The 26,730-nt window shown below is 39.9% G+C and overlaps 1 protein-coding gene across 3 annotated transcripts in view; it reads left to right on the top strand.

Moving 5' to 3' along the window:
* The first annotated feature begins 1,808 nt into the window (after positions 1 to 1,808).
* LOC149225585 (ceramide synthase 1 LOH3-like) overlaps positions 1,809 to 26,730 on the top strand; it is a 65,379-nt gene continuing 40,457 nt past the window's right edge. Inside the window, exon 1 of one of the 3 annotated variants that reach the window (XM_089377171.1) lies at positions 1,809 to 2,104. In XM_089377171.1, coding sequence (XP_089233297.1) covers positions 1,967 to 2,104 — 138 coding nt within the window. In that variant the 5' untranslated portion in view covers positions 1,809 to 1,966. The remainder of the gene's footprint in view (positions 2,105 to 26,730) is intronic. The other 2 variants (XM_089377170.1, XM_089377172.1) reach the window with 2 other exon arrangements.

Here is a 26,730-nt window from a genome sequence, read left to right on the forward strand (position 1 = left end):
TTCGGATCCATCGCATTGATGTTGGATAAAACCTGAATAATGGTATGAACCACAAATGATGATTGATTAGGTGGTAGAATAAAAAAATGTCAAGAATTTCAATTTAGTGGTATTCTCTAAGAAAAGAAAACATAACTAGCATAAGTTCTACTTTGAAGGCAACAATCTGGAAGAAGTTTCAGATTACAAATACCTTGGAATTGACTTCAACAAAAATATAAGATGGAATGGTTGTAGAAAGAAAATAACTTTGGGGGGTTGGAAAGCATTTTATGCTTTTCAAAATAGGTTTAGAGAGGTAGAGTTATGGGGCTGGAAAACCACTCAAACTCTTTTTGGGCTTCTAGTGATTCCGATGATTCTCTATGGTTGTGAAGTATGGGCCAGCAGTACATCCGACATGCAGTGGAGACAAATTGAGAAAATTCATAAGCGTTTGATTACAAACAAATTTAAGATTAAAAGTGTAGTTCCTTATGATATCTTGTTAAGTGAAACAATGACTGCTCCTATTGAAGCAATTGTTATGGTGCGAGTCATAAGGTATGTAAAAAAATTTGAGCAAATGGAAGAGGGTAGATGGCCTAAGGTTGTCTTTAATGATAGATTGTGCAAGAGCAAAAAAGCTTGGATGGAACAAAATAACAAATGGTTTAGTAAATGGGGTATTTGCTTGAACGCGTGTCCCATAAACAACAAAGAGATAAAAACTTATGTTATGGAAAAGTTCCACAAGCGTACTTGGGATAAGGAGCTAGGAAGAAAGAAAAATTACTATATTGAAGTGTTTAAACCCACTCATAGTCATCAACCAAAAGCATACATAGATGCCAATATCTCTTGGAGAGCCAAAATTTTTATTGCTAAGTTAAGGACTAATTCTCATCAACTCCGTTGTGAAACAGGGCGTTGGAAAAGGCCAAAGGAAGTGTGGGAGGAAAGAGTATGCATTTTTTGTTCTTCCGGAAAAGTGGAAACAAAAAACATTTCATTTTAGAATGAGGCCTTCAAAGACAACAAATAAAGTTATGTAGATATGCTGGCAGCTAGCTCTTGGGATAATCTATTTAGCGAAGGGTTTGTTGAGAAGTTGAGAGCATTTATTTTGAAGTTTCATAGAAAAAAGGTCAAAATACATCAAACAAATGAAGAAGCAATCTATCCCATGCCTATCTTTAGCTTTATAAATGTTAAAATAATTTCTTTCTTTATTCCTTCTTTCTTCTTTAAAAAATAACATAAAAAATGCCATTATAAAAAATGTTAAATGAATAATATAGTTTAAAAAAATAATAAAAATTGGTGTATCATAAAAAAAAAATAATAATTTGATTTAAAAATTAATATTTGATTCTCTCATTAAAATAATTTAATTGACTTTTCTTGTTGTGTTGTAAACTAATAATATTACCAAAAAGTAATAATAATGAGGAGTTTTTAAGCGTGTTTTTTGTTGTTGGAGTTTTTGGAGTTAGGGATGAAATCCAGTGGCAAAATTTGAATCCAGATATATGTATTTGGCACCCGTGATTTGAATAAATCTCTTTGAAATTCCAGACTAATTAAATAAAAAAATAAAGTAGAAATTTTTTTAAAAAATTGGATTTAAAAACTACTCAATAACCATAATAATAATAATAATACTATCAAATTCCAAACCAATTAAATAAAAAAATAAAATAAAAAACTTTCCAGAAATTAACCCTTAAAATCTACTCAATAACAATAATGATAATCAATAATACATTCACAGGATGAATCAACCATAAAAAACTAAAAAATATTTAATATTACATACCACTAAACGACAATCGGAAAGTTACTCTTTCAAATGACATACCGCTATGCAAGCGTCTCCTCGGAGTTCAAAAAGCCGAGCTAAACCCGGAGGTACAGAGTTCGAAACGGGTGTCCGGGTTGCACAGACTTCGCCTTTGGAGACGCTGTATATGCACAGTTACAGCTAATGGCAATGACAAATGAATTGCAGTGGCCAGATTGGGAATATGAAGAATATCCTTCAAAGGAAGATCTCCTCTTCGCACCCTTATTTGCGATTCTTTTCCCCATTCTCAGGTTATTGCTGGACAGGTTTCTTCTCGAGGTAATCCTCTTAAAAAATTCTCCTTTTTTATTTATGAAGGAACGATCCCAAATCTATGAATTTAGGCACCTGTTTTAAATTTTAATGTTTTTATTTTTAAAATTTTGAATTGCAATACCGTTTTTCTTACAAGGAATTCGCTTCGGAGCCGTTATACTTAAAATGGTAGAAAATAAAATTGAATATTTAATCTTAGAATTGCTGGATTGTGTAAACATGAAAGAACGTCTTCAGTCTATATATGCTGCAAGGGAAATGCGGATATGATGATTTATTTTGTAAATTAATATTTTTCTTTCCCAGTGTAAAATAAAACTAAAACAACATGATAACATAATAATATCAGCTTAGCCTGCACACAGACAGCCGAACTCAGAAAACAGAACAGCCTCAAAACGAAGAGAAGTAACAAGAGAATCACTGAATCTGTTAAATCTGCTGCATCTGAAATACTAGGCGAGTCCCTATATTTATAGCAAACTGGGAGAAGTCCTGCATTAAAGAAGGTAGTTGGCAGATAAAGCTGGTTGGCAGCTACACGAACTCAGCATTTAATATCTTACCTTAGTAAACTCAACCGGCGCATATACACTGACACCCCTCCTCAAGTGAAATTTAGGGATGTTAAAAAAGATGTTAACCATGAGCATATGACCCTGCTCAAGAGGTTTGGTTCAGACTCTTACAGTCTCCAGAATGAAGATGATATTGCATTGGATCTTGTTTCAAGTTCCAAAGAGGTTAATTGTAAACCATGGCACCAAGTTGAGCACTAATTCAAAATCAGTTATGCAGAACAGTTCAGATGGTAAGAATCAAAGGCCTTTCAATGAGGATGATTTCATCCTTGAGTTTTCCTGGTGATTGCATGTGGTGATGAGAGAAAGACAGGTCGCTCATTGGTGTCTCAGTCAGAGTTTGCTGAACTGAAAATCATTGATAAGTCTGGCTGTAGTTTGGGACTGTCAAAGGATTGTGTTTCTGATGTCGTGGAAAACATGACCAAAATTTGTTTTTAGGGGTTCCATTGTCTACAGGGCTTGCACAGAGCTGTTGTTAATTCCCCTCGAATTGGGAAGAGGCCACTGAGTATGCTCGTTCAGCACTCAAAACAGAAAAAGAAAAAGAGACTCAAGTGCCAAACTAGAGGGTACTTGACCTTAGTTTTGAAACTGTAGATGCATGTGGTAGGAAGCATTGGTCTCCTCTGCCAGTGGTTATTAATTTCCAGCAAGTCATATGGAAGTATGAAAACCTCAGAAAAGTTGCAGCAGCGGCTCAGATGACTACTTAGACCTGATATGTCAAATAAGAATAGTAGTCAGAGCTCTGTTAGTGGGTGAAGAGATTTCTGGGTATCAAGTATATTCCAGTATGATGTTGCAACTTGTAGTGGCCTACCTCAGACCTTGAAGGAGCGCTCTCACTCTAAATCAGATCATATATATATATGATTCTGGAAGAGAACTTTGAGCCGACTTAAATGTGAATTTGGATGCTGAGCTGACCTGAAATATAAGATAAAAGACTTGAACCAACCTAAACGTTTCGGTGTTTGCTGATTTCGTGAACCCTGATAAGGAATGAAATTTTCATGAGCGTCTTTTGAAATATTATGGAAGTTTGTTCTCTTGTGGAGTGCTATATTTTGAGCTTTGAAGACCACCATTGTCGGGTATGGATGCTTAGTTGTTGCTATTGAATACCTGGTGTCATTACATGGAAGATTGATTGGAGGCATGGTATTGCTTGAAGGTTTGTGTGCCCACTTTGGGAGGATTAATGAAGGATTAAAGGGCCACTTGCCCACTTGATAAATGAAGTTTGGAAAAGTTGATGGCTGGTTTTGATTACTTGTGGACAAATCCATGCATTTGAAGGGCCTTTGGAGGCTGGCCGCTGGACGCTATGCCAACAACCCTTTTTATCCCTTCGTTTATGGATATGGGTCACTTTGTGAGGGCTCATGCCCCTTTATTGTTGTACATGTGGCATGAATGCCCCTAGATTGTATTATTTCAGATTATTTAATTGCTTAAGAAGGCCTTTTGCTCCTTCATTTGCTAATTGATGGGATTTTAGCTTAGAAAAATAATATTTTAGTGAGAGGGAAATTGAGCATCTCCTCTAAAGGGAATGCTCTTCGCGTTGTAGCCCAGAACCAACATCCACCGTAGTCCACTGTCACGTCGGCCCCCCCTTTGCTACAGTCTGCTCGCATGCGGCCTGCTTCACCTACCAATGTGGTGGCCCTTTTTGTTGAGCCCCCCCTTTGTTGCTCAACCTGTCGCCCAAAACACTTAGCTCGCTGCTTGCCTTCAAATCGTCGCCCGAAACGTCACATTGTAGCCTAGAACTCGTGACTCTTGACCCTTGCCCAACATCCATCATTATCCATAGTCGAGTTAGGTCCCCCTTTGCTAAAGTTGGTGCAATCTGTAGTTTGTGGCTTTAGTGCGGTTCTAGTTTGCTGCTTTCATGCAACTTGCTTCACTTGCCATTGCCATGTCCCTCCTTGTTGAGCCCCCGTCAAGCCCTCATCGACTATGTCCTATCACATCAGCCTCTCTGCTCCTTGCATGTCGCTTGCTCTGGCTCCAACTCATGTTACAACTTTCCCTCGCCACAACCACATATTTAGGTTGTGGAGCCCTTGATTTGACTTAGCAATCACCCTCATGTATAGTCGACGCTCCTTTGGGATGTCGTCTTGCCCCCCCTTCTTGTTGAGAAATCTAGGGCATCAAGATTAGGTGATTTCTCTATTAATGATAATTGTTTATGAATGCTTTTTACTTCATAGATTAGGATTTTCTTTTACTTATGTTAGTATAGTGTTATTTTTCATCAAACAACTACCAATGCATAAACCATAAAGAGACAAGAGACACAAAATATAGGCTATCATCCAAGGCCAAAACCTCTCCCACTTGAGAGGAAAACCCAAACAAATTCTTCTTCTTATACAGACTTCAATTGATGAATACCAAGACCCTTGACCTATTTGCCACTCCAAGACCAAGACACAAGATCCTTTCTTTTTTGCCTTCTTCTTGACCAAGTCAATACTAGTCAAAACTTCTTCTTACATTGCACCTTTCAGCTACCCTAAATATTTCGGCCTTCCTCCATAGGTTTGTAATTTCAGCTGCTTGAAATCACTGCATGGACACACATGTGAATTGAGATATGGTCTTTCTTTGAGTGTTTCTCCTTTGCTTATCTTGAGGATTGTTCCTTGTTATTTTGGCTAGCAATAGAGATGATGTGAAGACCCTTTTCTCGTCCTTTATCACAATAAATGTATAGGGTTTCTGCCACATGTGTGAAGATGTTTGCCCAAGAAACAGTCCCAAAAGAGCTTGATCTTCCTCTTCCTTTCCTTTCTGGTTAGTAAGCTACCTTCCTTGAGAACTTCACACTCTTTTCTGTCCTCTTCACCTTCACCAAAATTGTGTCTCTGAAATAAGGCTGAGCTGCCCTATTTATAGTTGTTGGAGCCTCCATAATAAGCCGACTTGACAGTGAGATAGGCCGACGTGTCTTTTGGAGAGGTATCATCACTTTATTTAAGGCCGACTTGCTAGGAGATGCTTGTGCTTGTCTTGGAGGGTCTTTTGACTCTTTTAATGACTTATACAAATATATAACATGCCCAAGAAGGGTCCTTCATACATGACATTGACTCAATATGACTTTTATGACTAGATGACAAAACCTAAAGGTTCATAATGGGAACCTTAACTAAAATAACTGATCATGAAACCCATGATTTAAGTACTACAAAAATGATTTTATTTTCTTCTTTTGATTAATTACATAAAATCACAATTTACACATGTCACTATGAAGACCGAACCTAGTTACACTTTTCAACACTTTTCCCTCTACCACGTTCTCCTCCCCGTTACCGACTTCATTTCCCTCCTGTCCATTCCATTAGATCCCTTGCCTTCTGGCCTCCCTCCCCCCCCTTCTCCCCTTCATCTCCTCTCTTTTCACCACCAACATAAGAAGTGAGATTTCCCCTCACTCCCCTGCTCCCCTTAGACATATTCATCCACATAGGTTTGAGGGGTAGTTCTTAGCACACAATCTGTAAGCCCCAAACATAATGCAACTCCATTAGATAACATGGGGACACCTCAACTAGACTCAGATTCCATAGTTGCCGAGATCCATAGTCTCGTCAAGGTTTTGGAGTATATGGAGAAGGAAATTAAGACACTTTCTAATAGAATATCCGAGGTGGAAGCAGAAAATCGGTCCCTCAAACAACTGCTACATAAACATAGAGAACAAGACACCCTCCACCCGCCACATGATGCTTTGCACACAAAGATTCTTGATCTCAAAAACAAATAAGAAGAGATTCATAACTAGGAGGCCACACTCAAACAAAAAGAGGCCTTAAGCTCCACCATTTAGCCTTCCCCAATGTGCCATGCGCCGTCCTGGACCCCTTGAGCACATGAGCGCAATTCGAAGACACGAAGCATTAGTGTTCAGCCTTCATGAGTGCACCTTGCGCCCTCCTGGGCCTCTTGAGCGCACCTTAAAGGCCTGAAGCCTTCATCCTTTAGCCTTCAGGAGTGTGCCCTGTGCCCTCCATCTCCCCCCTTGAGCACACAACGCACAAGGGAAGCATGAAGCCTTCCCCTTCATCCTTCAGACTTGCGCCATGCGCCCTACCTTGAGTGCCTCCCTCTTCTGAGCGCATAAGCGCATGCCAAAGCCTTGAAGCTTCCTCTTCTCAACCCTTCAGCCTTTCAAAGTGCTCCCATATGCCCAAAAGCCCCTTTTACCCCTTTTGAGCGCACCTAAAAGGCATGAACAAAAAATCTACATAAAACATGGTAGAATAGGAGTTTTTCAGGCTAATGGTTGCTTGTCACGAGTGATTGTAGATACAGGTATTCCAGGAACAACTTGGCAAGCACACATGAGGAAGATCGGGCAAAGAGAACAAAGAAAAGGAAGCATGAAAAGAATGAATAGTACACTTGAATCTTGATGATCAAAGCACTTCAAAAACTCCATTAGATAAAAAACCCTTCGGAGGGTGAGGACATCAACGATCAAAGCTGCATGAAGAACGAAGGTACATGTAGCGGCCATGTGACCACTGAAGAAGTCCATGTCATCAACCACTATCAGTGCAAGTCATCAAAGATAGTGACATGTCACGTTCTCATCATATGATGATGTGGATGTCATAATGTACTGTGTAATTGTTGTAAATACAAATAAGTGGAAGTCCAAGAGTCATGTATGAACTAAAGAGTCATGGAAGTCCAAAAGACATGTAATACCAAAGGTCATATGTAATTCCAAAAGCCATTCATAATTCCAAAGGTTGTAGAAGTACAAAGGTCACTAAAAGTTGGAAAGTCAAGAGTCAAGAGGATGTGAAAGGTCATTCCTCAAGTTATAAATAGATCCTCATTTCTCATGTAAAGGACTTTTAACCTTGGCTTCTCCCACAAGGCATTAAAGAGACAAAGTTAGTACTTTTGGGGAGCAAGTAGTGGCTCTAACGCTCCACTATTGGAGCTAGTGGTGTTCATTGTATTTATGTATCTTGGGACTTTTGCTTAATATTGAAGCCTTCCAGGCAAACACATTTTCACACATGGATTGTGAATGTTTTTAAGACTACTCTTTGAATTTTTATGGTTTGTGTTTGCTTTCATCAATACTAGAGTAATTAAACTATTTCGGTGACTTTGGTGCTTCTTGTTGAAAATGTGTTGTTATGTTTATAAGTAAGTTACACTGAAATGAATAAGGGAAAGAATTTCCCCTCCGGAATGGGAAGAGGCTGCAATAATCCCGTGGGATGGCTCATCTCCCCCTTGTTCCTCTGGCAAACATCGCACTCCCTGATATGCTGGAGTACGTCCTCCTTGAGGCCCTTCCATGAGAACCTCTCTCTAATGGCCCTGTAGGTTTTGGTAAACCCCTGATGGCCTGCCAATGGTGAGTCATGTGATGCCTGGAGTATCTTCTTCTTGAGTTGAGACCCCTCAGTCAAGAAGATCTGATCCCTGTAATAGATGATCTCATCGATCACCCTGTACCTGTCATCTGCCCACTGCCTGTCTAGAATATCACATGCAAACCTGTCCTTGGAGTACTCTACTAAGAGTCGAGCCCTCCAGTCTGTATCCAAGCTCATAAGAGACAACGTGGCTGGTCTACGTGAAAGGGCATCTGCTACCACGTTGTTCTTACCCTTGACATACTCAATGTCAAAGTCATATGCTTGGATCTTACTGATCCACTTCTGCTGCCTCTCCTGTAACTGCTTCTGCTCCAAAAAGAACTTGAGGCTGTTGTGATCAGTCCTCACCCTGAACCTGTTGCCCACCAAATACTGCCGGTACTTAGCCAATGCATGCATGATGGCCAACATCTCCTTGTCGTATATAGAATACAACCTCTCGTGCGGAAGGAGCTTCCGGGTCTCAAAAGCTATAGGGTGACCTCCCTGCATCAATTCTGCACTGATCCCCTCTCCCGACGCATCACACTCCAAAACAAATGGCTGCGTAGAATCTGCAAGCACTGGGCAACTGCTCATAACCTCCTTGAGCCTGTCAAAGGCTCGCTGTGCTATATCCGACCAACTGAATGCCCCCTTCCTCGTCAAGTCTGTCAGGGGTGCAGCAAGCTGTGAGAAACCTTTGACGAACTTCTGGTAGTACGTACAAATGCCAATGAATCCTCGAAGTTTTGTCACGTTTCTCGGCTCCGGCCATTCTCTGATGGCCCTGATCTTCTCCTCGTGGACTCTCACTCCGTCCACCCCTATGATGTGTCCCAGATATAACATCTCCGTCAACCCAAACTCACACTTGGAGAGTTTGGCATAGAACTGCTGCTCCTGTAAGATACGCAATACTGTCTCAATGTGTTGGAGATGCTCCTCCCAAGTCCTGCTGTAAATGAGAATATCATCGAAGAATACCAACACAAACTTCCTCAAGTGACTATGGAAGATGTGATTCATGCAGGATTGAAATGTAGCTGGGGCGTTGGTTAGCCCAAAAGGCATCACCAAGAACTCAAAGTGCCCATAGTGACACCTGAAGGCAGTCTTGGGAATGTCCTGCTCCCTCACGCGAATCTGATGGTACCTCGATCTCAAATCAATCTTTGAGAAGAAACGTGCCCCTCTCAACTCGTCCATCAACTCATCGATCCTGGGTATGGGGTATCTGTTCTTCAGGGTCTTCTTGTTCAAGGCCCTATAGTCAATGCACATCCTCAACGTATCGTCCTTCTTCTTCACCAACACCACAGAAGAAGCAAAAGGACTCGTGCTCGGTCGAATGTGCCCAAGAGCCAGCAACTCCTGGATAGCCCTCTCAATCTCATCCCGATAGGCCTTGGGGTGCCTATAGGGAGTGGTGATCACTGCCTGTATGCCCTGCTCTAGCTCGATGGTGTGCTCAAACCCCCGATCCGGTGGCTGCCCTGGTGGAATCTCCCCAAACACTATGGCATACCGATCAAGGATAGACTGTATCTCTGGATGTACCGTCTGCCCTGTAGACCCTGCCTCTGATGCACGCAGCTCCACTGCCCACTCTATGTCTCCCTTTCGGAAGACTGCCTCCATCCGATGAGCCGAAACAGTCTGAGGCGGATATGTGTGCTGTCCTCGTATCTTCTCATGCCTCCCTGTCTTCTCATCATCCCACTCCATCTCTAGGGTCTTCCAATCTATCGTGACCTTCCCTAGAGTGATAAGCCACTGAACACCCAATATCATGTTGGTGTCTGGAATATCGACCACGAAAAAGTGGTCAGTCAAAGTGTAGGTGCCCATTGTCATTGAAAGCTCTGGAACATAACGAGCACATGTCATGGTTTGATCTCCTGGGACCAAGACTGAAAACCCATCGAAGCTCTCTGTTTGTATACCTCTCCGCTCAACCATCTGTGCATCGATGAAGTTGTGGGTCGCCCCACTGTAGACCAAAACCGATACCCGCTGGCCATGCACTGTCCCTCGTACGCGTAGCGTCAGATACTTGGGAACTCCCCGCAATGTTGCAAGGGCCCCTCTGGCGGGTGCAAATGATGCACCTCCCGCTGCTGGTGGTGGAGGTGGTAAAGGTCCCTGTACGGCATGGCTATCTCCTGCCTCCCCATCATCCTCGTCATCCTCTTCTCCACTGCTCTCAGAGAAGACCTCAATAAAATGTGCTTTGCCAGCAACACATCTATGTCCCGGTGCCCACGGCTCCTGACATGTGAAGCACAACCGCTTCTTCTTCAGCTCCCTCCTGGCATCATCATCAAGCTGTACTCGTCTTGGATTCCCCTTTGGAGGTGGAATCCTCACGTCCTTCCCCTTAGACTGGAAAGTCTGTCTCTGGGGGTAAGGTGTCCGGGTCCTGGGTAAGACATCCTGTAAGTCCCGGGTCCTGCTGATAGCGTCTTGGAGTGTGGCTGGTCTAGTGGATCGGACTAGACCCCGAAGTGGCTCTGCTAACCCCTCAACATACATATAGACCCTCCGTGTCGTGGATAGGTCTGGCACCATCACGGAGACTCTCAAGAAATCTGTGATGTAGGTCTCTGGGCTCCCTGTCTGTTTGAGCCTCGTCAGCTCAACAAAATGCTGCTCTGGATCCCTCCGATCAAACCGCTCCATCAATCTCCTGGTAAACTCAACATATGTCGTCACTGTAGAGTGCCCAAGTGTAACCATCCCATGAAACCACCAATCCTGGGCCTCACCATCCAAATGCAATGTTGCCACCTTGATGGCCTCTGTCTCCGACATCTGGTTAAGTTGGAAATAAATGTTCAGCTTCTCCACCCAAGACTTTGCCGAACTGTTTGATGAACCATCAAACGTAGGCAAGTGGAATTTGCTCGCTGCACGGTGGATATCACCATCATGGTAATGCCGGTACCCTATGTGATGGTCGATGGGTCTGCTATCCCGCTGGAGCTGAACAAAATCTCTGAATGAGAGGGCGTCCCTGAACTCCTGCCCATAGGCCTGGTACTCTGCAAAATAATCGCCCATGTGTCCGGGCTCTACTTACTGCTGGGCTACGGCCCCCGTGTCTGCTCCTAAGAAAGTGGGCATGGTAGAGCGTGTAGGGGCATGTGAGGCCACCTGCTGCGCAGTATCACGTTGCTCTGGCAAATGGTGGGATGCGCCTGATCCCTCACCAACCTGGAAAACCCGTGGGCTCTCATGCTGTCTGGCCTCTACTGCCGTGAATCTCTGCCCCATCACCTCAATCTGCCTCGACAGATCCTGCACTGATTTGAGGAGCATATCTGCAAATCTCTTCCCATCATCATCTGCCATCAGAGCCTCCTGCTCTGTGTCCACCACTGGAACACAGTCTCCCTCTCCGTACGTATTCTCCAACCTACGCCCAGTGTCTCTGTATCTCCGACCTCTGTAACAGATATAGGGTTTTTCCCCCGGTGTCATAGATTGCTAGCTCCACAGGCTGAGCCAGATCTATGCTTTGATACCATTGTAATATCCCTTATCAGGAATATACCCCAAACACAAGCAAACTCCAACCAGAGATGGACTGGGAGGGCATTTACCAGATATGTCGCCTCTAAAGAGAGGACGAGATCCGGAGGCTACTTGGCCCTTTCCAGACTCTGTCTAAGAGTATAATAGAAACACACAAGTGGTATAATAGCGGAGAATGCTCAAAGAGGTACAAATAACAATGATATGATATATATATCAAATAAACCATAAGCAGATACACAAGAAATGCAGAGAGAATGCTAAGCCACTTTATTATACTGAGTAATAAAATGAGTACAGGAGGTGATCAAGAAGATGGCACCTCTACTTGCACTAGGCAAGTGAAGAAATACACTCAGAATAGCGAAGGAATGGCCCCTCTCTGATCTGCGTCCAAGCTGCTGGGAAACTGCTATGTTGCTGCTGCTGCTAGAAATCAAATGAGGATTTGGGGCTGCTCCCCTCCTCGGAAAAGGTTGAAACTCTGAAATTGGACTCTACTAAAAAAACCCAGAAAAACCCAGAAAGCGTTTCTAGAATGGCCAACCCCCGAAAATCACCCCTTTGGGGTTCTGCGCAGTCTCTCGGTGCTCTGCGCTGCCATTGAATGGAATCCCCCAGAAATATGCCCAAAACCCCTGCCAAACTCTCCAGATGCAAGGGTTGATTCCCTGCTCTACCTCTCAGCACAAATCAAACCCTCAACCAGAACTGCGTCCCTCTCTCAGTGCTGCGCAGTCCTCTAGAATTGCGTCCCTCCATCAGTGCTGCGCAGTCCTCCCAAAATGCTGATAAACCTGTCGCTGAAATTCTGATATATCTACTGCTGAAATGCCAATGGAAGTATCTTGCCCGAGCAGGCACTCGAAGTCCCCCGGGGCTAAGGATGAGATCTCCGAACGGAGACACTCAATGCACTAAACAGTGCTGCAGACTAACTAAACAACCAGCGTGCTCTAAGTCGAAATGACTATCACAAATGCTCATAACAGAATGATCAAAGTGAGGGGGCTCCTCTCTCATTTATAGCCTTGGCCTCTCTCAATCCCAAGGCTCACCTTCTCTTGCGTGATTCCCCTCTTGCCACGTGTGTCTTCCCTTCTGCGTAGTCCCTCCATGTGTTTGCGTGGGCTCCATTTCTGCATCCCCCTTTGGCCCCCTTGGCTCCCTTTTAAGTCACAACGTTGTGCTACTAGGAAGTGACTTTTTATTCTAAAAGTGAGTTATGCCCCCCCTTCCTCACTTTTTATTTACAAATAACTATAGAAGGCAAAATTTGGACAAAATCGAATATTCCAATTAGCCATGACTAATTAGGAATATTACAAAGATACATTACAACAGATACCAAGTTCATCCCTGAACTTAGTAAATTTTATTCTGTAAAGAAGACCAAAATATTTTGTTCCTTGGATATATCGAAGAACTCTTTTGGCTGCATTCCAGTGATTGTCTCGTGGTTCCTGCATAAAACGTAATAGAATGACTGACTGCATAAGATAGATCAAGGCGAGTGTTTGTCAAATAAATCAAGCTGCTCCCAACTGTCTATCAGTAGTGCTGTCCAAATTTTGAAAGTTTCAAGTTTTGCTCCATGGGGGTAAGAACGGGCTTGCAATCCTGCATTCCAAATCGGCTGAAGAACCTCTGCTGCGTACTTACTCTAAGAAATGAAAATATGATGTGGACTTAAGAACTGAAAATATGATGTAGTGGTTGGAAAACTTCAACTCTGCATGATAGTCCGAGTGAAATAAATCATCTCAATCAACTGTCATCAGTAATGATCCACCATTTCTCCTCTTCAATTTGATTTCATTTTTCCATGATGATGGATCCCATTCTCGCTGAAGATTGCTGTAAAAGATGAATTATGTGTTGGGTTCAACTCCATTAGTGTGAAGTTCCAAATAACACTAAAACCTCAGTAACTCAAACCACAAATGATCTCAAATGATCAAATCATCTACATACATAACAAGAATCACCAGATATTTACCCTGTTGTCACACATACAAAGTATCATTAGATTCACTTCGTTGAAAACCAACTTTCCTAAGGTATTCATCCATTTTTGCATACCAAGCTCGGGGAGCTTGTTTTAACCCATATAAAGCCTTGATCAATTTGCAGAGTTTATGTTCCTGCCCTTCAATTTCAAAACCTGGTGGTTGTGTCATATATACTTCTTCCTGTAAATCCCCGTTGAAAAAAGCACTTTTTACATCCATTTGATGAACTTTCCATCCTTTCTGAGCGGCCAATGCAAGTGTTAATCGGATGGTGTTCCATTTAGCTGTAGGAGCAAAAGTTTCCTCATAATCAATGCCTTCCTGCTGCGCAAAACCTTTAGCCACAAGTCTTGCTTTATACTTTTCAAGTTCTCCCTTTTGGTTGTACTTAATTCTGTAAACCCATTTGCATCCTATGGGTTTAACATTTTGAGGACAATCAACAAGTTTCCAAGTGGTGTTATCAATTACTGCTTCGTTGTATGTGGAAGGTTTAGTGAAATCATTTGCTATCAAGGCAAAATTTCCTTCACTTCTGTGTGACTTCCTTGTTCCTGTTTTATTCTGCTCATTAGGCCTTACATCTTTCAAAAGTTGAACTGCCCATTTTGGTAGTTGATGCTCACTTGTTTGAGATTCTGAAAAGTCACCATCATTGTAAAGAGGATTAATGTAAATTGATGTTCGTCGATTAGTTGAAGATTCTGGAGTTGGAGAATCACTGTCAGAAGAACTATTGCTGCTTGGAGATGCGGATGAACTGCTAGAAGATCCAGATGGTGTTGTTGAAGTAGAAGGACTGGATGAATCATCTTCAAATGAAGGAAAATCAAGTTCATACCAATTTTGTGAATTTGGTTGACTTTGCATATTTCCTTTTCTTTGACTGCCTTTAGTTTCTAACTTTTGAAGAAGACTTTCTATTTCTTCAGCACTCTTACTCTCTGTTTCATCAAAAATTACATCTCTGCTCACAATAAATTTTCCATTGGTCAAAAGACGGTACCCTTTCTTCTCATCAGAATATCCAATCATTGTGCATTTCAAACTTCTTAAGTCAAACTTAGTTCGTTTTTCTTTCGGAACTAAGGCATAACATACTGATCCAAAAACTCTAAGATGTTTAACTCGAGGTTTGAAACCAAACCAAGCTTCATAAGGTGTGATTCCGTCTAAAGAAGTAGTTGGAGATCTGTTTCTTAAGTAGACAGCTGTATGAATTGCTTCTGCCCAATATGTTGGACTTAACTTTTTGAAAGTTAACATAGATCTCACCATTCCTAACAAGGTGCGATTCATTCTTTCTACTACTCCATTTGCTATGGAGTGTAAACATTTATAAGATGTCTTCTTATGCCATTATTGCTGCAATAAGTTTTGAATTCATTTGAAGTGAATTCTCCCCCATTATCTGTCTTGAGAGTGCATATCTTTTCTTTGACTTCATTTTCCACAAGTTGGCAAAAAATTTTAAACTTTTCAAATGCTTCTGACTTTTACTTCAAGAAATAAACCCAAGTCATTCTACTGAAATCATCAATGAATAGTAAGAAATATTTGCAACCACCTAATGAAGTTTGTAGTGGTCCACAAACATCACTGTGAACTAGTTGCAGCAGCCTGTTTGCACGCCATGAACTTGTTGGAAAACTTTCTCAACTTTGTTTTCCATAAATGCAAGCTTCATATTTTGCATTTTCCTTTTTGAAATTTGGAAGTCCCTTAACCATCCCTTGTTTTTGCAATTGAGAAAGATTATCAAAATTTAAATGTCCATATCTTACATGCCACAATCTTATAGGTGAAATTCCTGTAGTCACTGCCCCTGCAAAGTCAGAATGCCTTGGAATAACTGTCCCTTTCATCCTTAACAATTTTCCATCTTCATAACTTGTCATCACAGTTTGCAAGCTCTGTTTGATTGAATTAATCTTAACTAAGCCATCTTCCATAATTACCTGATGTCCTGCTTGTCGAATCGTGACTAAAGATAACAATTTTTTCTTAAAGGTTGGTACATACCATACATTTGAAATCATTTTTTCTCCAATGCCAGGGAGAGAAACTTTAACTGCCCCTTTTCCATAAGGAGTATGTTTTGTATCATCTGCAAGAAAGATGGAATTAAGTTGGCAATCTTGAAAATTCCAAAAGAATTCACGTCGACAAGTCATGTGCTGAGTTGCTCTTGAATCCAAGATCCAAGCATCTTCATAATCACTTTTAAGATAGGAGGAAACTTGTAATGCCAACGAAAAAGTAAAGACATATTCTGAATCATCATCATCTTGATCATTTGCAAATTGTGCTGAGTGCTGATGAAACTTGGGGATTTTATCAATAGAAGTTCGACAATCTTCAGCATAATGTCCAACTTTGTTACATCTTCGACACACAATTTGACTTAAGTCTCTTCCTCTTCCTGGAGACTGTCCTCTGCCTCTGCTTTGACTTCTGTTTTGAGGTTGTCCTCTACCTTGATTATTTCCTCTTCCTTGAAAATAGCTCTTCCTTGAATGTTTCCTATGCTTTGGCTTCGACCTCGACTTTGTACATTATGTGTTGCTTGATTCAGATTGAAATTCCCTCTGCCTCTGCTTCTAGAACTGTCAGTTGATGATTTACTAGTGCTGGCCTCTGTGAAAAAAACATCTTCACCAACTTTCTTTTTCTTCCCAAAGGTTTTATCATGTTGGGTCAACATTTCGCAGAGCTCATCAAACTTTAGCTTCTCTAACTTTCCAGTTAATTGTAGAGTTTCCAAAAAATGTGTGTAGGAAGAAGGAAGTCCAACAATTAAAATTGTGACCATAAAACTATCATCTACTGCTTGAAAACCAACATTAATGATTTCCTGCTTAATATTCTTAAGTCTGGAGATGTATTCAAGAACATCACCTCCTTCAGTCAATTTTTGTTGCAACAATTTTAATTGTAGATCAACTTTCTTTGATTCAGGCTGAGTATCAAAGAAGTCTTTAAAAATTCGCAAAGCAGACCATGCATCTGTAGCATTTGCTATATGGACATACATTTCATCATTAACATAAGATTTAATGAGAGCTAATGCTTTGGCATTCTTAACTTCCCATTTTGCTAGTGCAGCTACATCTGTGGGTTTATTTGGCTTAATATCACCATCACATATATCATGCCAAAGTTCATTATAAATGAGAGTACTTTCAATGAGGCGTTGCCATGTTTTGTAAGATTTTGTGCCTTCAAGTTTGTCGGAATCAGAAAACAAATTAATCAACTTTGACATTGTAGTGTTGAAGCTTCACACCAAGAATCAGGCTCAGAAAAAATATCAAGATGGGCAACACAACATGCAACACACTACGCAAAAACGATCTATCGGGTCTTGGCCTTGACCCTCATATAGTCGTTGGAGGAGAAAATTGACTGAGCTTTGCACTTGGCTCTAGTCAATTTCTCTTAAAAATTTACAATGAAATCTTTCAAAATTTGACGGATTTACAATCCTTGCAGTGTTTTATGCAAAATGTACTCCACCCCCCCTCAAAGTAAAAAATTACCTTGAGTTACAATGTCACTCTTTCTCTCCAAATTAAAAATTACAAATGGAATCTCCTTATTACTCTAAAAATTACAAATGAACTTAGTATTTCACAAATATTACAAAATCCTTATTATTCCAATAATAAAATATTACATAAAAATATATACCTTATCTCTCCATTTAATTACAAAATTGAAAATCACTTTATAAGAGTGATTTAAAAAAAAACTTTACTTTCCCAACTTTTCAAGTAAAAGCATTTACAAGTAAAAGCATTTACTTTCCCAACGCTTTCAAACATGAAGTTGTATGCAAGAAGGCCGATGTTGATATGAATAAGAGAGTTGGTGGCGAGGTAGCTGTTTGAGCCCTAGACCTCTTTTGGTCCTTATTCTTTACGCACTCTCATCTAGTCCAGTCGGTCGTGCAAATTTCATCACCCATTCGAGGGCTTCCAGATAAATATGTCAAAATAATAAGTATGAGTTATGCTGATCTGGAGAGGAAACTGGGAGAGATTGATAGGGCTCGGGCTATTTATGTCTATGCTTCATAGTTGGCTAATCCTCGTTATGATCCTGAATTTTGGAATAAATGACATGAATTTGAAGTGCAACATGGAAATGAGGCTACCTTCAGAAAAATGCTTCGAATTAAGCGCAGTGTATAAGCTAGCTACAACTAGACACATTTTATACTTCCAGAGTATTTGATGCAAAAGGATCAAGGCAAATTAACTCTTGAGGAGACGGTTGACACACTTAAGTGGGCTGGTGTCCCTAAAGATGAAATGGATGCACTGGAAAGACAGTTAGCCCCGGCAGCTGCTTCTAGCACGGCTCAGAAAGATGGCATGAGAGCATTGGGATTTGTTAGTGCTGGAGTAGAATCACAGGCAGGGGTGATACGCATTGCGGATGAGGGCCGGAAGGTAATTGCTAACCCCGATGTGATATGCACTGCGGATGAGGGCCAAAAGGTAACTGCTAACCCAAATGTGATACGCATTGCGGATGAGAGTGATGCAGAGGCTGATTCTGAGGAAAGAGTTGAAGTTGCACAAAAGGATGTGCCAGCCGCTGTTTTATGGAAATTTAGCAAACAAAGCAAACATCTGATCCTGTGCGGAATGATATCAATTTTGAGAAACAAACATTTGTGTATCTAGGCCTTCACGCAAGCGATCAGGGCTTCACCTTCCCCGCAGAGTTATTCGAAAGAAGTTTCTATGATTTTATATCTAAGCGGAGCTTAAAAAGATCATAGAAATAGAACTTACAAATTTTATTTTTTTTGTTATCACGAAAAATGATTTTCAGATTTAAAAATTCTAAAATCAATAATAATAATCAAATTTCTTTTCCTTTTAAAAACAACTGGACAATTTGCTTACCAATAATTTGTTGATCAATTGAATGGAGTTTTCCAAAACTTTGTTGAGCTGGAATATCCTCCTCACATCAACATCATTACTGAAGCTTTGATACCACAATAATGGCAGAAGTGTCCTCAGACACGTAATTTTATTAATAAGAAAAGTAATTACATTTGGAAATTTGCAAGAGTTTACACTTGAACAACAAAACACTCTTGCAATGAGCTATAAGCTCAATGTCCTAACTACCTCTAATTATGGATCATTTATAAAATAACAAGTGTCCATTTACAATAAAAGCTATTCAAACAACTTACTAACAATTCTCCTAAATTAGAACCTAAGATACAACACATTTGTAGAGACATATCTTTTTACAACAATATTCTAATTCTAAATGTCTACATTTAATAATTAAATATTTTAGATTAATAATTATTAATTTAATATCTTAAATTAATAATTATTTTATTCTAACTTTATGAACTATGATAATATTTTATTTTGGATCATCTAACAGAGAATTGTTAGTAAGTTGTTTAAATAGCTTTTATTGTAAATGGACATTTGCTATTTTATAAGTGATCCATAATTAGAGGTAGTTAGGACATTGAGCTTATAAATAGCTCATTGCAAGAGTGTTTTGTTGTTCGGGTGTAAACTCTTGCAAAATTCCAGATTTAATTTATTTTCTTATTAATAAAATTACATGTCTGAGGACACTTCTGCATTATTGTGGTATCGGAGCTCCAGTAATGCCGCTGCTGATGCGAGGAGGAGATTCCAGCTCTACAGGCACATGGAAAACTCCATTAATTTGATCATATCGTGCATTTGCAATTCTGCAAACAACAACAGACAATATTGAAGTAAAGTCACAGGATTTCTGCTTGAAACTTGGATGCTGAGGGTTATAAAGTCAAAGAGAAGGGACGGCCTTTCTTGTACGACGGGGAGATCCTTCTCATCCTAGACTGTAAGAGCGATTGTTTGTGGATACATCTATTTGTCAGTGGAGGCCGTGATCAAAATTAAACCATTCCAAACTGCTGTAGAGCTTTCGAGGAGCACGCCCCTCACGCGGAGTAGCATCTCTCACGCAGCAGCGCTAAGCGGCATCTCTCAAGCATAACAGAGCCGAGTAGCATGCATCTCAGCACCTCTCACGTAGCAGCACCAAGCGGCATCTCTCAAGCATAGCAACTCTCACTAATCAAGAAATTGCGTTGAAAGAAATTGCGGTACATCTAAGCCAAAGACATTGTTTTAATGCTTTAATAGCTCCGTGCGTGCATAGTATTTTTTTTTTTTTGTAATGGTATAATAAGAAGAGTAATTTTTGAAATATTTTTGTTTGGAGTAATAAGGAAACTTAATGGAGAGATTAGTTTTTTTTTTGTAATGGAGAGAAAGTTTTTTTGTAATGGAGAAATAAGGTGAGTTGGGTAATTTCTCAAAGAAGTGATTTTTATTTAAAAATCTGTAAACTTGGGTTCATCACATTGTAACTCAAAGTAATTTTACTTTGAGGGGGGGTGACAATTTTTTTTTCTTTTTTAATCAGGATTTGCAAGAGCATTGTAAAAGTCAAATTTCGAAAGTTACCTTGTAAATATTTGAGAAAGTGACTAGAGCCAAGTGCAAAGCTCAGTCATTTTTCTCCTGTTTCAACGACTATACGAGGTCAAGACCAAGCCCCGATAGATCGTTTTTTTGCATAGTGTGTTGCATGTTGTGTTGCCCATCTTGATATTTTTTTCTGAGCCTGATTCTTGGTGTGAAGCTTCAACACTAAAATGTCAAATTTGATTAATTTGTTTTCTCATTCTGACAAATTTGAAGGCACAAAATTTTACAAAACATGGCAATGCCTCATCAAAAGCACTCTCATTTATAATGAACTTTGGCATGATATATGTGATGGTGATATTAAGCCAAATAAACCCATAGATGCAGCTGCACTAGCAAAATGGGAAGTTAAGAATGCCAAAGCATTAGCTCTCATTAAATCTTTTGTTAATGATGAAATGTATGTCCATATAGCAAATGCTACAGATGCATGGTCTGCTTTGCGAAGTTTTAAAGACTTCTTTGATACTCGGCCTGAATTAAAGAAAGTTGATCTACAATTAAAATTGTTGCAACAAAAATTGACTGAAGGAGGTGATGTCATTGAATACATCTCCAGACTTAAGAATATTAAGCAGGAAATCATTAATGCTGGTTTTCAAGCAGTAGATGATAGTTTTATGGTCACAATTTTAATTGCTGGATTTCCTTCTTCCTACACACATTTTTTGGAAACTCTACAATTAATTGAAAAGTTAGAGAAGCTAAAGTTTGATGAGCTCAACGAAATGTTGATCCAACATGATAAAACCTTTGGGAAGAAAAAGAAAGTTGGTGAAGATGTCTTTTTCACAAAGGCCAGCACTAGTAAATCATCAACTGACAGTTCTAGAAGCAGAGGCAGAGGGAATTTCAATCAGAATCAAGCAACACATAATGTACAAAGTCGAGGTCGAAGCCAAAGCAGAGGAAACAACTTTAACAGTGGCAACAGTTCAGGCAGGAGTAATTTTCAAGGCAGAGGAAACAGTCAAGGAAGAGGCTATTTTCAAGGAAGAGGAAATAATCAAGGTAGAGGACAACCTCAAAACAGAAGTCAAGGCAGAGGCAGAGGACAGTCTCTAGGAAGAGGAAGAGACTTAAGTCAAATTGTGTGTCGAAGATGTAACAAAGTTGGACATTATGCTGAAGATTGCTGAACTTCTCTTGATAAAATACCCAAGTTTCATCAGCACTTAGCACAATTTGCAAATGATCAAGATGATGATGGTTCAGAATATGTCTTTACTTCTTCGCCAGCATTACAACTTTCCTCCTATCTTAAAAGTGATTATGAAGATGCTTGGATCTTGGATTCAGGAGCAACTCAGCACATGACTTGTCGACGTGACTTCTTTTGGAATTTTCAAGATTGCCAACTTAATTCCATCTTTCTTGCAGATGATACAAAACATACTCCTTATGGAAAAGGTGCAGTTAAAGTTTCTCTCCCTGGCATTGGAGAAAAAATGATTTCAAATGTATGGTATGTACCAACCTTTAAGAAGAATTTGTTATCTTTAGTCACGATTCGACAAGCAGGACATCAGGTAATTATGGAAGATGGCTTAGTTAAGATTAATTCAGTCAAACAGAGCTTGCAAACTGTGATGATAGGTTATGAAGATGGAAAATTGTTAAGGATGAAAGGGACAGTTATTCCAAGGCATTCTGACTTTGCAGGGGCAGTGACTACAGGAATTTCACCTATAAGATTGTGGCATGTAAGATATGGACATTTAAATTTTGAAAGTCTTTCTCAGTTGCAAAAACAAGGGATGGTTAAGGGTTTTCCAACATTCAAAAAGGAAAATGCAAAATGTGAAGCTTGCATTTATGGAAAACAAAGTCGAGAAAGTTTTCCAACAAGTTCATGGCATGCAAACAAGTTGTTGCAACTAGTTCATTAGGTGGTTGCAAATATTTCTTACTATTCATTGATGATTTCAGTAGAATGACTTGGGTTTATTTCTTGAAGCAAAAGTCAGAAGCATTTGAAAAGTTTAAAATTTTTCGCCAACTTGTTGAAAATGAAGTCAAAGAAAAGATAGGCACTCTCAGGACAGATAATGGGGGAGAATTCACTTCAAATGAATTCAAAACTTATTGCAGCGATAATGGCATAAGAAGACATCTTACAAATGTTTACACTCCACAACAAAATGGAGTAGTAGAAAGAATGAATCACACCTTGTTAGGAATGGCGAGATCTATGTTAACTTTCAAAAAGTTAAGTCCAACATATTGGGCAGAAGAAATTCATACAACTGTCTACTTAAGAAACAGATCTCCAACTACTTCTTTAGACGGAATCACACCTTATGAACCTTGGTTTGGTTTCAAACCTCGAGTTAAATATCTTAGAGTTTTTGGATCAATTTGTTATGCCTTAGTTCCGAAAGAAAAAAGAGCTAAGCTTGACTCAAGAAGTTTGAAATGCACAATGATTGGATATTCTGATGAGAAGAAAGGGTACTGTCTTTTGACCAATGGAAAATTTATTTTGAGTAGGGATGTAATTTTTGATGAAACAAGAGTAAGAGTGCTGAAGAAATAGAAAGTCTTCTTCAAAAGTTAGAAACTAAAGGCAGTCAAAGAAAATGAAATATGCAAAGTCAACCAAATTCACCAAATTGGTATGAACTTGATTTTCCTTCATCTGAAGATGATTCATCCAGTCCATCTACTTCAACAACACCATCTGGATCTTCTAGCAGTTCATCCGCATCTCCAAGCAGCAGCAGTTCTTCCGACAGTGGTTCTCCACCTCCAGAATCTTCAACTGATCGACGAACATCAATATACGTTAATCCTCTTTACAATGATGGTGACTTTTCAGAATCTCAAACAAGTGAGCATCAACTACCAAAATGGGCAGTTCAACTTTTGAAAGATGTAAGGCTTGATGAGCAAAATAAAACAGGAACAAGGAAGTCACACAAAATTGAAGGAAATTTTGCCTTGATAGCAAATGATTTTATTGAACCTTCCACATACAACGAAGCAGTGAAACATAAAGAATGGCAAAAAGCTATGATTGAAGAATATCGAGCAGTAATTGATAACAACACTTGGAAACTTGTTGATTGTCCTCAAAATGTTAAACCCATAGGATGTAAATGGGTTTATAGAGTTAAGTACAATCAAAATGGAGAACTTGAATAGTATAAAGCAAGACTTGTGGCTAAAGGTTTTGCGCAGTAGGAAGGCATTGATTATGAGGAAACTTTTGCTCCTATAGCTAAATGGAGCACCATCCGATTAACACTTGCATTGGCTGCTCAGAAAGGATGGAAAGTTCATCAAATGGATGTAAAAAGTGCTTTTCTCAACGGGGATTTACAGGAAGAAGTATATATGACACAACCACCAGGTTTTGAAATTGAAGGGCAAGAACATAAAGTCTGCAAATTGATCAAGGCTTTATATGGGTTAAAACAAGCTCCCCGAGCTTGGTATGCAAAAATGGATGAATACCTTAGGAAAGTTGGTTTTCAACGAAGTGAATCTGATGATACTTTGTATGTGCGACAACAGGGTAAATATTTGGTGATTCTTGTTATGTATGTAGATGATTTGATCATTACTGGAAACGATGATGATCATATTGCATAGGTGAAAACAGAGTTACATGCAGGTTTTAAGATGACAGGTTTGGGATTACTTGACTACTATCTTGGAGTTGAAGTCTTCCAACGTCCACATCATATTTTCATTTCTCAGAGGAAGTATACAGCAGTGGTTCTTCAACGATTTGGAATGTAGGATTGCAAGTGCGTTCTTACCCCCATGGAGCAAAACTTGAAACTTTCAAAATTTGAAGGGGGGGAAATGGTGGACAACACTACTTATAGACAATTGATTGGGAGCTTGATTTATTTGACCAACACTCGCCTTGATCTATCTTATGCAGTTAGTATTCTTTCACGTTTTATGCAGGGACCACGAGACAGCCACTGGAATGCAACCAAAAGAGTTCTTCAATATATCCAAGGAACAAAAGATTTTGGTCTTCTTTACAAAAAGACTAAAAACTTTGTACTTGGTGGATTTTCAGATGCCGACTTTGCTGGAAGTATCGATGATCGAGCATCAACATCAGGTTATTTAATGAGCATGGGGTCAACAATAGTGTCTTGGAGTTGTAAGAAACAAGCTACAGTGGCCACTTCTTCAGCAGAAGCAGAGTACATTTCAGCATGGGAAGCAGCATGTGAAATTGTTTGGTTGCGCAGAATTTTGCAGGACTTGGAAATTTCTCAGGCAGAAGCTACGTCATTATTCATTGACAACCAGTTAGCCATTAAGCTTGCCAAGAACCCAGTTTTTCATCCAAAGACAAAGCATGTAGACACCAAGTATCATCATATCAGATCTCTTATTGCCAAGGATGTCCTCATGCCAATTTATTGTCCTTCAGAAGATCAGATCTTCGACATTTTCACAAAACGTCTTGGCAGAATAAAATTTACTAAGTTCAGGGATGAACTTGGTATCTGTCGTAATGTATCTTTGGATCATAGGGGGGAATGTTAGATGATCCAAAAATAAAATATTATCATAGGTTATAAAGTTAGAATAAAATAATTATTAGTTTAATATTTTAAGTTAATAATTATTATTCTAGAATATTTAATTATTAAATGTAGACATTTAGAATTAGAATATTGTTGTAAAAGGATATGACTCTACAAATGTGTCGTATCTTAGGCTCTAATTTAGGAGAATTGTTAGTAAGTTGTTTAAATAGCTTTTATTGTAAATGGACACTTGCTATTTTATAAGTGATCCATAATTAGAGGTAGCTAGGACATTGAGCTTATAAATAGCTCATTGCAAGAGTGTTTTGTTGTTCGGGTGTAAACTCTTGCAAAATTCTAGATGTAATTTATTTTCTTATTAATAAAATTATGTGTTTGAGGACACTTCTGCATTACTGCACCGGTTTTCCCAAGTTGGGTTTTTTTCCAGGGACATTTGTCCAAAAATAAGTGTCATATTTTTGTGTGTGCTAGAATATTTCTCAATTTCCAACGTTATTATTTTCCACAGTATATTTGTGAAGGTTGCAGTGTGATTATTTCGTTATTACCGTAAGAATAAATTGATAAATTAATTTACATCTAGAAGAAATAGTTCTAGTTGTTGCGATAAAATTTCGTAGTGAAATTTTCTCAGTTGGAGAATAATTTCGTAGTGCGAAATTTTCACATGGTATCAGAGCTAGATTGATTAGGCTGGAAGCTCAGAAGCGGAACGCAAAAATCCTCCAGATTCAGAGGGGGTTTGGCAACGTGATTTCCAGATTTGCGGAAAAGCACGATTTCCAGATTCACACAAAAGCTGGCTTAACAGATCGAACTGATGGGCTGAGGGTTCGATTTTTCCAGTGTAGGTGGTAGGAAAAATCTGCAGAGCCTAGGAGTAGTTCCAACTGGTAGTAGTGAAGCTGGGAAGTAACTCTGGAAAAGCAAATCAATATTTTCGTTGAGCAGATTGCTTGCTTGGGCGCAAAAGGGTTTTGCAGCAGCAGAATCAACACCGAGTGGAAGAGAAAGAGCACACACAGAGAGAAATTTCTCTCAGGGGGTTTCAAGTTTTAGAGATCCGATTTTCCAGTTGCAGATTGGCAATAGTCGTGAGCAGTTTTTCTCACTCCAGCAGGGAGTGCAAATAGCAGATTTAGAAGCCAAGCAAAGGGAAAGGGGCAGATTTTCGACCAGATTCAGAGACGGCCACAATAGAGCTTAAAGATTAGGATAGGTTGGAGGGAGCCTCCAACTTTTTCATTTGGAAGGCAAGGATGACCTTCCCGTTGGATGAACATGGACTGAAATCCTATGTGGATAATGTAGTGGCAGGACCCTAGGATGCAGATCAACTCAAAGAGTACAGGAAGGAGATGGCAAAGGTGAAGAGATTGATCCTGGATGGAGTTTGGGACCATATAGTCTCACATGTGGCAGACAAAGGAACAACCAAGGAAATGTGGGATGCTCTCATCCAGTTGTATCAGAACACTTTCGAGCATCGGAAGATGTTTCTCCAGGAGAAGCTGAGAAGCATAAGGATGCAGAAGGGTGAAGGCATAGATCCCTTCCTCACCAGGATTCAAGAGGTCCTTGATCAACTTGCAGTCGTTGGGGAGACACCTCAACTAACATAGCTTGTACGGTTGGCACTAAATAGTGTCTCAGAGGAGTGGCAAGTGTTTGTCCAAAGTATCTTGGGTAGAGACACATTTCCTAGATGGGACAAATGTGGGCCGACCTATAGCAGGAGGAGTTGAGGCGAGTTCTGTTGAAGAGCACCATCAATGGAAACAACAACAAGGGCGTGAAGGGTGAGAAGGAAGAGGAGAATGTGGTCCTAGCATCAAAGGGTCCCAGTCAGGGATAGGGGAGAAGAAGAAAAAGAAGGACCTATCTAAGGTCAAGTGCTTCAGGTGTGGTGAGCTTGGCCACTATAGTACCCAGTGTCCTCTCAGGAAGAAGGACAAGCAGGAGAAGTAGGACCAAGCGGCAGCGTCCGCAGAGATAGATAAGTTGTCCTCCTAGGATTAATATAGAATCATGTAAAAAGGTTTAG

This window comes from Pinus tabuliformis, chromosome J (genome assembly GCF_031772625.1).
Source record: "Pinus tabuliformis cultivar Carrire ecotype Pingquan chromosome J, CPIR1, whole genome shotgun sequence".
In the NCBI taxonomy this organism is placed as follows: Eukaryota; Viridiplantae; Streptophyta; class Pinopsida; order Pinales; family Pinaceae; genus Pinus; species Pinus tabuliformis.